General features: G+C 36.9%; 1 protein-coding gene across 4 annotated transcripts; it reads left to right on the plus strand.

Annotated features, from left to right (window-relative positions):
- Positions 1 to 108: 108 nt before the first annotated feature.
- LOC103484261 (protein CHROMATIN REMODELING 4) lies at positions 109 to 14,771 on the plus strand. 4 transcript variants are annotated; one of them, XM_017043754.2, is made up of 11 exons: positions 109 to 1,003; positions 2,881 to 3,223; positions 3,555 to 3,656; positions 3,817 to 4,635; positions 5,096 to 5,203; positions 5,339 to 8,089; positions 9,022 to 9,179; positions 9,746 to 9,860; positions 10,668 to 10,750; positions 11,690 to 12,326; positions 12,399 to 14,771. In XM_017043754.2, exons 2-11 carry the CDS (start codon positions 3,005 to 3,007, stop codon positions 14,394 to 14,396), a joined length of 6,990 nt encoding a protein of 2,329 aa, XP_016899243.1. In that variant the 5' UTR covers positions 109 to 1,003; positions 2,881 to 3,004; the 3' UTR covers positions 14,397 to 14,771. The 4 variants fall into 4 exon arrangements, with proteins under 4 accessions (XP_016899243.1, XP_008439468.1, XP_008439470.1 ...); XM_008441246.3 differs by having other exon boundaries at positions 2,990 to 3,223; XM_008441248.3 differs by having other exon boundaries at positions 2,996 to 3,223.
- Positions 14,772 to 18,336: the final 3,565 nt, after the last annotated feature.

Here is an 18,336-nt window from a genome sequence, read left to right on the forward strand (position 1 = left end):
TTAAAATTTAAATTAAAAAAGCGGAATTTAATTATTTTCCTACCTCATTATTAATTATTAATTATTAATTAAAACAAATGCACAAATTCCTCTATCTCATGAATACAAATCTTGGAGTGAGTCTCCAGAAGATAGTTATTAGTTATGGCCGCAAAATCCCCGTTCTGTTCCTGCACCCGCCAATTTGTTAGCTTATGTTTCATGCCATTCTTTCTATTCAAATGCTGTTCTGGCGGTGGCGGCAGCTTTACTCATTCTTCAACTTCTAATATTAAAAATAGACAAGAAGCTGAATGAATGAAGCAGAATATTCAAAACAAGAAGCTGAAGAGGCAGATGTGGGATAATATCCGTAGGTTATGGGAGATCAGGGAAGAAAGAAGGGAAATGTACGAAGTAACCCTAAAAAACACATAAAAGGGAAGAAATTGAAAATGGGAGATTACGAGAAGAAGAGGGAGAGATTGTGTTTGTTTGTTTGTTTGTTGTGGAAGAGAAGGAAGAGATGAAGAAGAAGAGAAGAAGAAGAGAAAAAGGGGAAAGGAAAAAGGAAAGTGGGGGAAACCGAAGGATGAAGGGAAGTGCGTTAAGGCTCTATAGATGACACGTGGCAAGAATCCAGTGGTTTGGGATTTTTCCTGGGAGGGGTTGAACAGCAACAAGAGCAACAACCCAAAACCCAACACCAACACCAACGTATTACATTACAAAACCCACAATCACAATGTCAATCTCTCTCTCTTCTGCCATGTCAGAGTGTAACCCCGTCCTATGACCCCGGCGAATCCGTATTTGTGTGCTTCTCTTTCTATAAACTCTCTCTCTCTATTTATTCATTTGTCTCCCACATCTGTCTCTTTCATTCTTCTCTCTCTATTTGCCCCTCTCTCTCTCTCATCCCCAACTCTCCGAGCCCTAACTCTCGAACCCCCTTTTGCCCCTTTCCTCTCTTCCCGCCTTCAATCACATACTATCATGCTCTGTTTTCGCTTTTGATCCACAGGTATGCTTTCAACCTTCTTAATTTTTCTCCCTTACTCTCTTTTATCGTTTAATTTTGTTATGTATTGCGCCATATGGTTCCCTATTTCTGAAATCCTGCAATTTCAGCTTACCCCTTGTCTGCTTTCCTACTACTTTGTATAGATGGAGTGTTTGATTCTAGTAATGTTTTGCTCTTTAACTTTTAATTATTGTCTGAAGTTGATGTTTTTGAAGGGTTTGGTAATTGGGTTTTTTTATTATTGCATCATAATTGGTTACTGAATGGGGGGTTTGGGGGTTTAAGTTTGTTAATTCCAGTGCATGGTTAGGTTGCTGAACTTTTATGATTTCTCAGTTTTGTCATTGTAGATAGTCTACATTTGCAACATTGGGTGATTGCGGGATTCTGGGATTGTGGTTTGTTGTACTTGACAGTAACACAATGCAATGCAATAGTAGGATTACTTTCTGGATGTTCTGCATATTGTTTTCCTTCTCAACTTTCTAATTTTCTTTCATTTGATGCGATGATCACTTGTTATTTGTTAATGTTACAATGTATGTAGTTGGTTTGTTCTCCATGCTCCACTTTGTTAACTGGGTTTAATTTTTCTAGTTTTGAAAAGTAAAACATTGAATTTACTGTGTAACCACTTTACCTAGTGATGATCGAGAACCATGTTATCATGCAATGGAAATTCCACCTGCACTACATTTTTGTGCCCGGAAACAACATACTTTTGCTGCTTTGAATCCCAGTGTTTAAATTATGGATTGAACTAGTATCTTTTAGTAGGCCTCTTTCCAAGTATACAATTCTTAGAGTAAGCTACTTGTAGAAACTTTGATTCCATTTGAGTTTATAGAGGTTTAGCTCTGTCAATGATATGACTTGTGTTAAGTTCAAAGTAACAGTGGTTTGCTGGATAATATAATACCATTGTCTTTTTAGAGAGAAGTGGTCAAAAGTTTGGTGATACACAATAAGTTGTGAGATTGGCGACTGTCCTTTGTATTCAAGACTCAATCATTGGTTTTACTGCACTGCCATATCGATTGGCTTAGTTGCATTTGGGCATGGGAGAAGGGAGAAGAACTTTAGGGGAGTAAGTTTAGATCCTATGGTAACCATATATCTATAAAATCATATGAGTTTCTTGTTAGCTAAGTAGGATCCTCGTGTAAGCTAGCTTGGATACTCACTTTATTTCAGAAAAGAGTAATTGGTGATACTAGTTTTATGAAATTTTTGTTGATAGTTGTGGATATGGTTTATAATAGCCCTGATGATGAGAACAAAAGGTGCCCTTTTATGGGTGGTAGGATAACTATTATCCATTCGGTTGTGTACTCTTTTACCTCTTTGCTTTACCTTCTTAAGGTAGCGCAAGGGATTGGAAGGGAATGAGGATTTCTTGCAAGATGATCATGGAGGAACAAGGGATCATGGAGTGGATCAAAATTTGGTTGCCAGTTTTTAGTATAAATGGGGATATTGTATGGGGATTTAAGAACGGTATTGTTTTTTGGTCATATTCTTTTTGTTATAATTTAGTGCATCTTTGGATTTGACTAATTAGAGGAAGTCTGGATTCTCGGAAATTGAAGAATTTTAAGATGTAGGTATATCTGTTCGTTTCTATTGAAATGGAAGAGTGCCTTAAAAATAGATGCAAAAAGGACCTAGTACTTGGTCACTCGTTCTTCAGTTTTTTCATAAAAGAAAGTGATATGATGTTAGTATTTGTAACTTGTTGTGGATAATGTTACTATTATTAAAATAATGGCCTTGGTGTAGGTTGATATGGAAGGTGCTGCCTGAAATTGTTTCTTGTTTCTTCAAGGAAAGCTTTTGTTTTTGTATGTTATTTAAGTGTAAGAGACTATGTTTTCTAGATGCTCTGCAAACATCAAACTTGAAGAACCTGCATTTTCTAGATGATCTGTCCTGGTTGACCTTTATGTCCACTCATGACGTGGTTGGTACATGTATTTTCTTTTCAAGACTCAGGGTTAAGGTATGAAGGAAGATGAATCATCAAGCGGTAAAGTTATTAGTAGAAATTGGGTCATGAAACGTAAAAGGAGAAAGCTTTCTTCTGCTACTGATCTTCCTGGCAAAAGGGAAGACGGGTCATTTGCAATAGAATCCCCTAGAAGTATTTCTTTGGCTAAAGGGAAGGTGAAGAGTGAGGGACATCACGATCAATTTTCATCCAAGAAGAAGGGAAATGATGGGGTGAGAAATGAGTTCCTTTCCCTGTCTTATTAGAATAGTTTTATTAGTCTTTTTGCTAGAAAGTCTTTCTATTTAAGACGATGTTCTAGCATGCATCATAGATGGTTATCTTTAAATGATGATTACTGAGAGTACAAACCTTGAGTAACTTGTCTCCAGCATTTTTCAGTACCCATACTCTCTTCAATAAAGAGGTTTTCTTTATTGTAAATTTTTTTATATTTGATTCCATTCGACTTTTTTCCTAATATTTTAGGTAAAATGCTAATATTAGGAAGTAGATATGCACTTGCCTCTCCAAGTTGAATATGCTTATTATTTGTTGATCCAGTATTTCTTTGAATGCGTGGTCTGTGATCTCGGTGGAAACTTGTTATGCTGTGACAGCTGTCCAAGGACCTACCATCTTCAGTGTCTTAATCCGCCCCTTAAGGTTTGTTGATTCAATCTATAATTTTCTACTGGGACAAACTTTTAATCTTTTTGCTGCTGGCTATTCATGAAGATTAACTGTTTGGCCTAGATTTCCCATTTATTTTAATGGTCTGCAATGCCCTTTTCTAACTTTTACATGAATCTAATATTTATTGAAGCGGATCCCCATGGGTAAGTGGCATTGTCCAACCTGCAATCAGAAGAACGATTTACCATTAGATGCCACAAGCTATTTGGACACCATATCTAAGCGAGCGAGAACAAAAGTCGTCAGTGCAAAATGTAAGAATGGAATCAAGTCTTCTGACACTGAGAAAGTGTCTAGAATATTTGGAAGCTCCATTCTTGCCAAGAAGAGATCCTCCAACAAGAGAAAATCAATCTTAGCTCATAAAGTGAAGACTTTTGGAAGGAAATCAGTCACCCCCAGTATAGACGTGTCTTGTAATGCCAAGCCAAGTCATCCATTGGATGGTAATACTGTAAAGAGCACTTCTTCTCCTGTCAATATTGATGATGAAAAGGTATGCAATGCATCCCCATCAGGCTCTCAAACAGAAGAAAAGTCGGTTCCTCCTGTTATGGAGGTTTTAGCTGATTCAAAAGCTGAAAAATTAGAGCCATGTGACAATGTTCCTGATAAGAATCTTGATGTGGTTGAGAACGAGGTTGCAATTTCTTGCGAGAATGCATCCCCGAGTAAGAACCCTGTTCTTGCAGTTCCTACTGCAGGGAAGGAGACTAGAAAGAGGAAAAAGAAGATCAATAAAGATGTTGGTCAAAAGAAGCCCAAGACTGGAAAGGCAACGTGTGTAACTGGCACTTCAAAAAAGCTTCGATGCAAAATAGACACTTCTAGTCCTGGAAATAGTAAATCTGTACGGAAACAAAAGAATGTTGGCCATGAGAAGATACCTACTTCCTCTTTGAAGGAAGAGTTCGGGACTAAAAATTCAGATCTTGAGGGAAAAGATGAGGTACTTTTAATGCTTCCATTGTTTCATTTGTGCTTCTTGGGATGTCTTATGCATGAATGACCAGTTTGCTGGAGTTTATCATTGTTCGTTGAAGAAATATATTATTATTGTCAATGGTTTCTAGTTTTTATATCATGTAATTGCCTCTGTTTGGTGGGTTGGCAAACGGTCAAGGAGGGTCATATATATAATAAAGGGCTTGGAGAGAATGGGTTCAGGCTATAAAGGCTACCTACTCAAGATTTAATCTCTCGTGAGTCTCATTGGCACCCAAATGTAGTTAGGTTAGGTGGTTAACTTGGACACTAATTGATATCAGCAAAAAGAGAAGAAAAAAAAAAAACCTTCCACCTGTGGTTACGTCCCTCATTGAAATTATTGTCATTTATTGCTGTTACTTCATATCCCCCATTCCCCCAATAATTGGTAATTAGGGAGTAATGACATTTTCTTATTGCAGAAACTTCCTGAAGAAGATAAAGATAGGTTGGTCGAGCTTGATAAAGTAGTAGGTCATGTAGATAGCATGTTGACAAGTGAAAATGGATTGGATGGTGAGACTCTACAGGTAAATGATAATGCTTTTCAAAGTGAAAATCTGTTTGTTTCAATTGTAGATATTTCTTGTCTCTTTTAGGTTTCTTATTTAACGAATCTTCATGCACTCATTTGTTTGCTTTCCCTTTCTGGGTTAACTTCTCAGGTTGATCGAGTTTTAGGGTGTCGTGTTCAAGGTAACAGCAGGGAATCTTCATATTTAACCGAGATAGTGGTTAATGATCATCCCAATGATCTTCTAAATCCAGAAGAAGCTAGAGAAACCGGAGATAGATCTACATCTGATGATGTTTTTGATACTGGAACAGAAAATGTCATCAAGGATCAAGAGAATGTAGGTCCAAGTAGTGATATGGAAGAAAGCTTGAAAAATGATGTGAAGGTAGATAAAATACAGGTATATAGAAGATCTGTAAACAAAGAATCAAAAAAAGGTAAGGCCCTGGATATGTTGAGTAAAGGCAATATTGATTGCTGTACTTCAACATTGAATAGTGAAAATCGAGATGAATCTTCTCTAACGTTAGAAGATCAAGGTAGAGCAATTGAAAATTCGATATCAGAGAAGAATATTGGCGTTAGCTTGAGAAGTTCTAATGGGAATGATGTTCTTAAAGTGTGCAAAAAGGTTGAAACCAATAATATGACAGAAGTTGGGACAGAGGTAGGTATCAGCAGCAGCTTGGACAATAAAATTAAAGATTCATTGTTACCTGATACTGCACGTAAGAATGCTGAGACCACATATTATGAATTTCTAGTGAAGTGGGTTGGTAAGTCCCATATTCATAATAGTTGGATTTCTGAATCTCATCTGAAAGTTTTAGCAAAAAGAAAACTTGAAAATTACAAGGCAAAATATGGGACCTTGGTCATTAATATATGTGAGGATAAATGGAAGCATCCCCAGCGAGTGATCGCTCTTCGTTCTTGCAAAGATGGTGGTCAAGAAGCATTTATAAAATGGAGTGGCCTGCCTTATGATGAATGCACTTGGGAAAAATTAGATGAACCTGTTTTAAAAGAATCTCCACACTTGATCCAGTTGTTCAATGATTTTGAGCAGAAAACAATTGAAAAGGACTCTTCAATGGAACCTAAGAAATTTGGCGAGTCGCAGTTTGAGATAGCTACTCTGACTGAGCAACCTAAGGAACTCCAGGGGGGTTCATTGTTTCCTCACCAACTTGAAGCTCTCAACTGGTTGAGGAAATGCTGGTACAAGTCAAAAAATGTCATACTTGCTGATGAGATGGGACTTGGAAAAACAGTATCTGCTTGTGCTTTTATTTCATCATTATATTTTGAGTTCAAAGCTAGACTCCCTTGCTTAGTTTTGGTTCCACTGTCCACAATGCCTAATTGGCTTTCTGAATTTGCTTTATGGGCCCCAAATTTGAATGTTGTGGAATACCATGGGGGTGCAAAGGCAAGAGCAGCTATCCGTCAGTATGAATGGCATGCTAGCAATCCTAGTCAGTTGAATAAGAAAACCGACTCCTTTAAGTTTAATGTTCTTTTGACTACTTACGAAATGGTTCTTGTTGATGCTTCTTACCTTCGTGGGGTTCCCTGGGAAGTTCTTGTGGTTGATGAGGGTCACCGTTTGAAGAATTCTGGAAGTAAGCTTTTCAGCTTGCTGAATACATTTTCTTTCCAACATCGTGTTCTGTTGACGGGTACACCTTTGCAAAACAACATTGGTGAGATGTACAACTTACTTAATTTCTTGCAGCCAGCTTCTTTTCCTTCTCTATCTTCATTTGAGGAGAAGTTTAATGACCTTACTACCGCTGAAAAGGTGGAAGAACTGAAAAAACTTGTTTCTCCACATATGCTTCGAAGGCTTAAAAAAGATGCCATGCAAAACATTCCTCCTAAGACTGAAAGAATGGTTCCTGTTGAGCTATCATCTATACAAGCTGAATACTATCGTGCTATGCTGACAAAAAACTATCAGATACTTAGGAATATTGGGAAGGGTGTTGCACAACAGTCCATGCTAAATATTGTGATGCAATTACGAAAGGTCTGCAATCACCCATATCTTATACCAGGCACTGAGCCCGAATCTGGTTCTGTGGAGTTCCTTCATGAAATGCGGATAAAAGCTTCAGCTAAGTTGACACTGTTACATTCAATGCTCAAGATTTTGCATAAAGAGGGTCATAGAGTTCTACTATTTTCTCAGATGACTAAGCTTCTTGATATCCTCGAAGATTACTTGACCATAGAATTTGGGCCTAAGACATATGAGAGAGTGGATGGCTCTGTTTCAGTGGCGGATCGTCAAGCTGCAATTACACGCTTTAACCAGGATAAGAGTCGATTTGTTTTCCTTTTATCAACACGCTCATGTGGCCTTGGTATTAACTTAGCAACTGCTGACACTGTTATTATTTATGATTCTGATTTTAATCCACATGCTGATATCCAAGCTATGAATCGAGCACATCGGATTGGTCAATCAAATAGACTTTTGGTATACCGACTTGTAGTTCGTGCTAGTGTTGAAGAGCGCATTTTGCAGCTTGCTAAGAAGAAATTGATGCTTGATCAGCTTTTTGTCAACAAGTCTGGATCCCAAAAGGAAGTGGAAGATATTCTGAAATGGGGTACAGAAGAATTATTTAGTGATTCACCCATCACTGGTGGAAAGGATGCAGTTGAAAATAGTAATAGCAAGGATGAGGCAGCGATAGATATAGAGCACAAGCATAAGAAGAGGACTGGTTCTCTAGGGGACGTCTACAAGGATAAATGTACAGATAGTGGCAATAAAATTGTTTGGGATGAAAATGCAATTTTGAGATTGCTAGACCGTTCAAATCTTCAATCTGATGCAACCGAAATTGCCGAAGCTGATACAGAGAATGATATGCTCGGCTCTGTGAAGGTTATCATTGTTCTTATACTAGCTAAATGTTATTTTTATATATTTTGTTGTGTTATAAAGTATGATTTGATCTTCTACTCTTTCGGAGTTGGTCTATTTGCAATTCCTAGGATGAAGAAAATAGATTGATGCATACAAACGTACATGTTTCTTTTTGTTAAATACCATTTTTGTCCTTTTACTTTGAACTAGTTCTATCTATTTTTGGACTCTCTTACTTAATGTTCCAAGTCCGGACTACTTTCATAAATCATAAGTTAGTCCCTATTGTTAGTTTAATATTTAACGTTTTCTGATAAAAAATAGATTTATACTAGCATTTACCTCTCTAAAGATTGGAAATTATTGAAAAGGAAGTAGACAAAACACGTGGAAAACCCTAGTATAGGGAGAAAAAAACCACAATTGAAGCTTTTCTTATTATTTTCTAATAATCCAAAAATTAATGGCGGAAGAATATATATAGGATACAATAAACCCTAACAAACAAGGAGTAAACTAGAGTACAGTAAATTCCAAAAATAACCATGAGGCTATAAACATTCAACTAGCCCCTTATTTCCAACAGAAATATGTTCGTACTATGTCATTTTTTAATATTCTTATTATGACTTAATATTAATATTAATATTAATAGAAGTTCAAACTAACAACAAGGATTAGTTTCAAGATTTCTAAGGTGCATGGACAAAATTTGAACAAGGTCTTGGGACCAAAATAATATTTTAATCTTTTCTTCTTTTGTAGCCTTTTGATCTCTAGTTCAGGTTGATACGTTTTTCTCTTATCCAATAAAATAAAATAATAACTCCAAATAGCAATTTAGGAATTAGTGTTTTTGAGCTCAACATGTGAAATGTTATGATCTAGTGTTACTTAGAAATTAATATATCAAGTGTTAATTAGAAATTCCCAATTTGTTTTCCCATTAGTCCGTTGATTGGAATGATGAGCCAGCAGAAGAACAAGGGGGAGCCGAATCACCTACTGGTGTAACTGATGATATTTGTGCACAAAATTCAGAAAGGAAAGATGATAATGGGCTGACAGGTGCCGAGGAAAATGAATGGGACAGACTTTTGCGAATCAGGTTTTTAAAACTTGTTTCTTCCTATTATTAGTATTAGCTCACTTGACTTTTTATAGTGGCTATATCAGGTTAGTTGTATTGCTGTGGATATCTGTAGACTTATTGCCCTTTATTGACCTTTACTTTCATTTACTTAGGTTATCCTTGTATATTTGTACATATCTTTTAGTGAGTTGAATAGATTATGATTATTCTTTTGAACTTTGAGTATTTACAATTTGAAAATGTATAACATAATTCAGTAAGAATTTACGAGAAATGATTATACAAATAAAAATGATTATAGTAGCTAGTATCTTCAAATCTATTGATTGCATGCGATTTATTTTAACTAGCTGGAGTGGGTCATTTGCATAAATGTTTCATTTAGTGAAAATGCAATATAGATTAGTGAAGTAATATATAAAAGCTATTTGTAGGGTTGATTAGAAGTTTCCTTATATTGACATATAATAGGAAATATTGGAACTTTATAACATCGATTTCAAAGATTGACAAATCGTGTTGGTACGGAAGTGAAATGATGGAACATGACTTGTGTTAAACATTGATTCTTTGGGATATAGATGGGAGAAGTATCAGAATGAGGAGGAAGCAGCTCTTGGCCGTGGGAAACGCCTCCGTAAAGCTGTCTCTTACAGGGAAGCATATGCTCCCCATCCTAGTGAAACTTTGAGTGAGGTACTTCCATATCTCTGATTTGTCTTAAATCCTGTCTTTACTTGGTAAGTATTTGTAGAATCCATTTGTAGACATCTTGTCACTCTTCATTAACTATGAGTAATACCTTGTTGGTGGCGTTTTCCGATAAGCATATTTCTGTCAAAATTAGATAAATCCAACTCCAGGGCTTGTATAATTCACCTAAATGGTTTAATGTAATCATGAACTCACCCATCCTTGTCCCTTCTGCGGTGTAATTCAAGTTAAGAGGCACAGACTCAATCTGGCATGACATGAACACAACAAAATGCTTTTTTGTTGAAGCTAGGATATAGACATGTGATAAGAACATTATAGTTCCTATTAGTAACCTATTCAACCCTCTCCCCCAAGGGGATTAAGTTATAGAACAATCTTCTGATATATACTAATTCCAAATAAATTGCAACATTTTACTATATAATGAAATATATATATACAATAAGTGGAGGAAAGCAAACCCCCACAGTGGCTCGGCCAAGGGAGGTTGACTGGTTTGCAACTAGCTTTCATACGTATCAATATTTCATGATTAATTTACTGTTCTTCAATTTGGATATATAGCTAGAAGTATATTCTGGAAAGTTATGTGGTACTTGTATCTGGCTATCTGCTCTTGGTCTTCTACTGCGTTCATTTTTTCTGTTTTGAGCCGACAAATTTCTTGGTTTGGAGTATGAGAGTATTAATCTTTTTCTTGAGTCTAAATGAAACAGTTACACTATTTTGTCACCTCATCTCCATAATATGCATCAATGCCTATCATTAGTTTATTTTTGGAAACAGAGTGGGGGTGAAGAAGAAAAAGAACCGGAACCAGAGCCAGAGAGAGAATATACTCCAGCCGGACGAGCTTTAAAAGAAAAATTGTAAGTTGAATCTTTTCAAGAACTAAGTCTCAGGGGCTTGTAATTAAATGGCTATTATAGCTAAATAGAATGTAACAGTAAGTAAAGTTATTGCGAATTTTTGTCATTGTAAAGTTATCTAAATCTTTCCATTAATTGCGAACTTGGGTTCACGAGTCTTTCTTTCAGCTAAAAAAACTTCAATACTTTTCTCTACATTGATTTGAATTCTTACCTATTTTGAGTGTTCTTATGAAATCTTCTATAATCTACATTATGAAAGAAAAACTTGATATACCAAGTTATTCTCTGAATGAAAATATAGTATATAACTGTGAGAACCCTAATTTTGAATATATTAGGATTATTGGTTTTTTTATGAGCAAGGACATTAGTAATTAGGTAGGGAGTTTGGTTACAAAAAGAGACAGTGAGTTGGGAGGAAGGTAGGAAGAACTACTTACTGGCAACATTTGGTGGAGATGGAAGGTTGTTTGTGTACTTTGGTCTAGTGTTCCTCGAGATAATTGGTTTGTTATTTTATTTTGGTACTTGACCTCTTGCGAACTGTGGAAACAACAGGAGAGGGGTTATGTGGCAAAGAAGAACAATTACAGGATTAAATGGTTGTGATCTGGCTTCAAACTCTGGTAAAGTTTTCAAGGACGCTGAAAATCATATATGGTGGTGAAAGTCACCAATCATGCATATTGAGTTTCTTAAGATGTTTTGGCTCGGTAATGGGTTAGGATTTAACATAATTGCTGATATGGGGTTATTAGTACAACGAAACAGATTCTGAAGTGTAAAGGCGGAAGTTGTGGGAAAACTAACATAATAATTTGTTGAAATTGCTTGATTAGACGTGGCACGTCTTCAATGCTTACGATTTCTGTTATTAAAAATACTTACTAATTTATATTTGTATTTGTGCTTATTTGCTTTAATTTTGATAAACAGTGCTAAGCTGCGAGCTAGACAAAAAGAACGGCTTGCCAAGAGAAATGCATTGGAAGAATCCTTCTCTCGTGAAGGAGTGACTCTGCATGGGTCATTCCCTCATCCTCCGTGTCCTCACACCAATGCAGCAGATCCAGATCAAGCAGCAGCATCATTGGAAACGAATAAAGAGAGGACTTCAGTATTTGTCTTGGAAGATGACAAACTTGTTCATTCAGCAGATGCACCAAAGAGCAGGATTGATTCAACCTTGAGGCTGGGAAGAATTTCAAGGCATAAAGTTAGCAATAATTTGGATCTTGCTGTAGGTCCAATAGGCTATTCGCCTGCTGATAATTGTCTACCAAGTCAACATTTTGCGGGCACCAGTCATGCAAACTCAGTCCCAATCAACTTGTTGCCGGTTCTTGGACTGTGTGCCCCTAATGCTCATCAGCTTGAGACATCGCGTAGGAACTCGTCAAGATCAAGTGGTAAGCAAAGCCGGACAGTAGCTGGACCTGATTTTCCATTTAAGTTATCTCCTTGCTCTGGAACTATAAGTGGGACTGATATTGGTGGTGGTGAGCCTGTTCCAGACAAGGAATTGCCATCTTCGTCAGCAGAACGCTTGCACAGCCACCTTTTATTTGCTCAGGTAAATTTTGCTTTCTCTGTGAACTATACTTCAGATTTTCCTGATATTTAATGTCTTATCTCTGGTTTACAGGAAAAGATGACACCACCCAATTTTCCCTTCGATGAGAAAATGCTGCCCAGATATCCAATCCCATCTAAGAACTTGTCAAGTGCACGGCTTGACTTCTTATCAAATTTGTCTCTGGATAGCAGAGTTGAAGCTGTTAATGGCTGTCTTCCAACTATACCTTTGCTTCCCAATTTACAACTTCCTTCCCTAGATATTATGAGGGGCAATCCACAAGATGAGGAGGAGGCTCCCTCCTTGGGTTTAGGACGGATGCTTCCTGCATTCTCTGCGTTTCCTGAGAATCATAGGAAAGTGCTTGAAAACATAATGATGAGGACTGGATCTGGATCTGCCAACTACTTCCGTAGAAAACCAAAAGGTGATGGTTGGTCGGAAGACGAACTTGATTTTCTTTGGATTGGTGTCCGTCGGCATGGAAAGGGAAACTGGGACGCCATGCTCAAAGATCCTAGAATGAAATTCTCAAGGTACAAAACTTCAGAAGATTTATCATCCAGGTGGGAAGAGGAGCAACTAAAGATTTTGGATGGGTCAGCTTGTCAGATGCTGAAATCAGCTAAGCAGAGTAGGTTACAGAAATCCTCTCCTTTTCCAAGTCTGCCTGATGGGATGATGACAAGGGCTCTGCATGGAAGTAGATTGGTTGCAGGACCTAAGTTTCATACCCATCTAACTGATATTAAACTGGGTCTTGGTGATCTAGTTCCTAACCTTCCTCGATTTGAAGCATCAGATCGACTTGGTTTGCAAAATGAGCAATTTGCAACTATACCAACTTGGAACCATGACAAATATCACACATATTTTCCAGGAGAATCCTCGGCAGGAGCTTCTGATAGATCAGGGCCTAGTTCAACCATGCCTGTTGAGAACCCTTTTATGTTCAATTCCTTGGGAACTAGTCACTTAGGTTCCTTGGGTTTAAATGGCTCTCGTGGGTTTGATACGCAGGGAAAGGAGAACGATGAGCCTGGGCTCGATGACTACGGGAAGTTGCCTAATCTTTTGGATAGATCCTTGAAACTATTTCATGAATCACCTAGCAATTTGGAAAGTGGTTCAGGAGTTCTGCCCGACCCCAGCAAAGGGATCAGTGTAGCAAATTCCAAAGAAGAAGTAACGGATAGCAATTCTTCAAAGGACAAACTACCTCATTGGCTAAGGGAAGCTGTAAATGTTTCTTCAAAGCCTCCAGACCCTAACCTGCCTCCCACTGTTTCAGCAGTTGCACAATCAGTTCGCTTGCTATATGGAGAAGACAAGTTCATCACTATCCCCCCATTTGTGAACCCAGGTCCACCTCCCTCTTTACCCAAAGATCCAAGACGGAGTCTAAAGAAGAAACGAAAACGGAAATCCGTTATTTTCAGGCACTCTTCAGCAGATGTTGTTGGAAGTAGTAGCCAGCAGGAGGAGCTTGAAGGTGGCTCTGCCCATAAAGATGCAACCGTTTCTTGCTCCATCTCATTGGTTTCACCAAATGCCATGCATCATCCACAGCCACAGGAAATGGCAGGAACTTCAACTTCAAGACTTCCAGGTCCGGAATCTGACCTCAGCATACCTGCTCTCAACTTGAACATGAATCCATCATCCTCATCTCTGCACACAAACCAGAAGAAAACAAACATGGGCTTGTCTCCATCCCCAGAAGTTCTTCAGTTAGTTGCATCTTGCGTTGCTCCCTGTTCAAATTTATCATCCATATCTGGGAAGTTGAACTCAAGTATTCTTGACAAGACGCTCCCACTATCTACTTCCCATGATCCAGAGGATCTATTGGGTTCTAAAGGTTCGCCAGGGAAAGGTAAAAAGCAGAGGTTATCATTCAGTTCATCAGATTTCTACAATCAAGATAAACCTGAACCTGATTCTCTTGAAAGTGATGACTCGAGTAAGACCCAATCAGACCCCTCAAGGAGCAAAAGACCTGATGGGGAAGAAATATCGTCTGAAGGGACTGTCTCGGATCGTCGTGCCAGTGATCAAGAATTATAGTTGTAATAAGAACCTGTAACAGTATAGTCATTTTTTAGTGCTGCGCGAGGCTGTATGTCAATGTGCTTGAATTTTTGTAGGCATTCCCCAATGAGTTAAATGCATTGGTAAATGTAGGCTTATCATTAGCATATCTTGTGTAAAGCTTTTTTCAAGAGAAATGTCAAATATAGTTCTCTTTTGGTATTTACTTTACTGTCTGATCCATATTTGATTATTGGTCCCAAGTTGAGGGAAGAAGATTTGTTAAAACATATTCATACCCTCAGCTGAACCAAAAGCACTTGTACTTTGTTGAGTCAGTGTAAATTTGTAGCCTTTAGGCAAAGCATTTACTCAAAAGCTATAATGTAAAATCTTCTTCATTTGGTTTTCTTTTGGACTCTTCCCTTGTGAGTATTTGCTAAAGTTTTCTTTCAATCACTCTTTGTATTCATTTATCTTTTTTTCCTGTGGGAAATTATATTTGACCGCTCCAAGAATTTATTTCTACACTGTCAAAGAAATAATAATATTGGTAATATACAAAGTTACCATTATTAATCAAATGACGTTCTTGCATGTTTCGTAGACAAATGTTGACGTATTTCTATGTTAAGTAATTCCATTGATTAAAAAGAAAAAGAAAAAAGAAAAAAAGTTGTGGTTACTACAAAGCACGACATTTAATTCTAAAATATTAATGTAACTTAGATTTGCTTGCTTGACCACTCTAAATGAGAAAGTAAATGGCTAACAATCAACCTAGTCCTGCACATACCTGTAGATTTGAATTTTTACCTCCGCGTAAAATACCAATAAAAGTGACATAAAATAGGGTGAATACAATACATGTACCTTACTTCACCACATGTATTGTTAGAAACGTAGTTTAATTGTATATTTGAAAGCATCCATTACGGAGCTGTGTCTGCCACTCAGTACAAGTTTTCACATGCTTTCTTTCTTTTCTTTTCCTTTTTTGTTTTTTCCATAATCCCTTATTTTCACTTCCCAACAACTTTACTAATCTTCCATCCATTTTCAATCGCTCAACAAATTCCATTCTTAGTTTTAACTTAACTTTGAACCAAAAGGATTTCTATCAACCAAAAGTGACGTTATCCTAGTTGGAAATTCTGACAAATTCTGATTCTTTCCTCTATTATTCCTGCATCCATCCATCCATCCATCCATCCATCACTTTTTTTTATCTACGATTTTCATGCTAAGAAGCTCACTCCTCTGTTGTCTCATAATTATTGATTCAATTATTTCACAGCAAAAGAAACTAGAAAGAATATATAAATAGAAAATGACGTAAATTAGTTCTTAATCTGCTTTTGCCCTCCCGGAAATTCTTGAACCGTATATATTTAATTATATATATAAGCAAAATCAACCTAATGTAGCAATTAGCATACAGGTTTAAAGAAGGATAAAGAAAGGGGGAAAGAAAAATGGTAGGGGTATAGAGATGGCGCTAGCGAGAAGTAGGGAGTGTTACAGGAGGAAGAGAATGAGTAGAAAGATTCCCTGGATTGGAGGCGAATCTGGAAGAGAAAGCGCAGAAGTAGTGATAGTAATGATCATCTACCAAGCTTCCGCAGCCGCTGGTGTCGAAATTGAGAGAGTAGCTGAGAGGATCGTAGCGGCATTGGAAGGGGCTGCTGCTGTCTCCGGTGGTGGTACACAGTACTCTGCTTCGTTTCTTGAGTTTGCGCAACAATTTGGCGAGGCAGTTGCAGTGGGAGGAGGATGGCTTGGGAGCGAGTGAAGTGGGAGTAACGGCGGCGGTGGTAGAAGATGTGGTAGTTTTGGGGGCGTTGTTCTTGGGCAGCCACATTGGAGTGATGTGAGAGTTTAGTAGTGAAGTGGAAGAGAAAAGGAGAGGCGAAATGGAGTTGGGGAGATAGATAGACTGATAGATAGATAGATTGATAGATAGATATAGATCGATAGATAGATAGATAGACCGATAGATAGATGGTTATTAATTTAGTTTTGAAGTTGAGATTTATGTAGGGAAGTGGGAGGGTGTGTTTCACGCGTATAAGACTGCGAGTGAGAATGAAGTCTATATTTGGATCTCAAGAGGGAAAAACGAAAAAGAGAAAGAAAAAGGAAAGGAAAAGGGACGACGCCTTCTTTTCTTTTCTTTTCTTTTCTTTTCTTTTCTTTTCTTTTCTTTTCTTTTCTTTTCTTTTCTTTTCTTTTCTTAATTCCCTAATCCCTAAACCCTCAATCAAATCAACTCACGCCTCCTCCACGTGATCCACCATTCATACATTATTAACATTAACAACATTACATTACATTACATTACCTCCTCCACTCCTCCCTACTTCCCCTTTTTTTCTCTACTGCTTCAAACCAATAATCCAATTGAAATCAATCCAATAGGAAATGATAGGATGAGAGAGCATAGGGCACCTAAAGTCAATGTGGTCAGAAATTATTTGAGTGACACTCATTGTCTTTTCTTATACATCTTTTTTTTTAATTATGTAGGACCCTTGCCTTATTTATATACATACATACAACCATATATATATATATATATACCACATGACACCCACTCCCCTCCCTAGATTCACCTTTTTTACACACACACACACACACATATATATATATATATATGATTTTACACAGTGGTTTAATTTAAAATATAAGTTTAAATTCTATTTTGATTCTTAAATTTTGAATATTAATTTACTTTTTCTTTCATCATGTTAGAAATCAAATCGTGCTTTTCATCAATCCTAATATTTAAAAGGCCTTAAGTAAACAAAGCTGGAGAATGGAAGGAAATGAATAGGCCATAGGGTGGGGTTTTTCCAAATAAAAAAGGGGGGGGGGGGGGGGGGGGGGGTTGTAAAATGACGAGAGAATAGAAAGGAATGATTGTTGTTGATGTTTTATTTGAAAAGAAAAGAAAAGAAAAGAAAAGGGAAGAAAGAAAGTGGGGTGTGGGGGCCGATGGTTAGAGTTTTGCTGAGGCTTACGCTTATGCTTACGCTCATCCCCACCCCCTTCCTTTGCCTTTTACTGTTCCATATCACGTGCTACTCTCTCAACCCTATATCTCTCTTCATATTTATAATTATATCAAAAACCACTTCTACTTCTGATTATATCATTTTTCCTTTAAACCAAATATCAATATTTAATTTTAATTTTAATTTTGCTTCAACCATTACTCTCAAAGATATATTATTAACTTATTTTAAAAGGGCAAGAGACACAGCATATTAATACTAATAATAAAAGGGGGAAAATCTTGGATTCCATGTATTCTTATTATTCAATAAGATTCTTTGACCATTCATTTAAATTTGGCTCGGTATCCAACTATAGACCAATTAACTTAGATTATTAATGCCAAACGGTTTGTTTTACTTTTAAATAATTGTAAGTTGTACACCATATAATATTAACCTTAATAAAAGTCCAACATTATTAATCTCTGTACAAATCGGAAAATGATCATTAGTTTAATGAAACTATATAGATCTTGTCTTCAATTTTAATATAAAATAATAATAACATTTCATTTTCTTCTTCCACACCGTTTTGGGCATATTTTTCTATGGGTAGTTTTTTGGCTTTTTCCACTGCATGGGAGCGGAGCTGTTGGATTCTCCCAATGTGGGCTTTATGGAATCTTTGTGAGAAAAAGAAAATGCCAATGTTGGCATTTTTAGAATCATTTTGGCTTTGTTTATGTGTATTTTTGTATTCAACCAAAATTTCCAAGTTTTTTTCTCTAAATATTTTCAAGAAGATAAGATATGATTCAAATTAAATGAAATGAATGCAAATATAAACAGAGAGAAAGAGAAAATGGAAGAGTTGTGTTTTTGAGAAATATTGTATATTGTACACAAAGTCAGTCTGAATGAGTAATTATGTCTCAATAACCCAACCCTAAGGGATGGTTGGCATTGGATTTTGGATCTTA

This window comes from Cucumis melo, chromosome 8, assembly GCF_025177605.1.
Source record: "Cucumis melo cultivar AY chromosome 8, USDA_Cmelo_AY_1.0, whole genome shotgun sequence".
Classification (NCBI taxonomy): Eukaryota; Viridiplantae; Streptophyta; class Magnoliopsida; order Cucurbitales; family Cucurbitaceae; genus Cucumis; species Cucumis melo.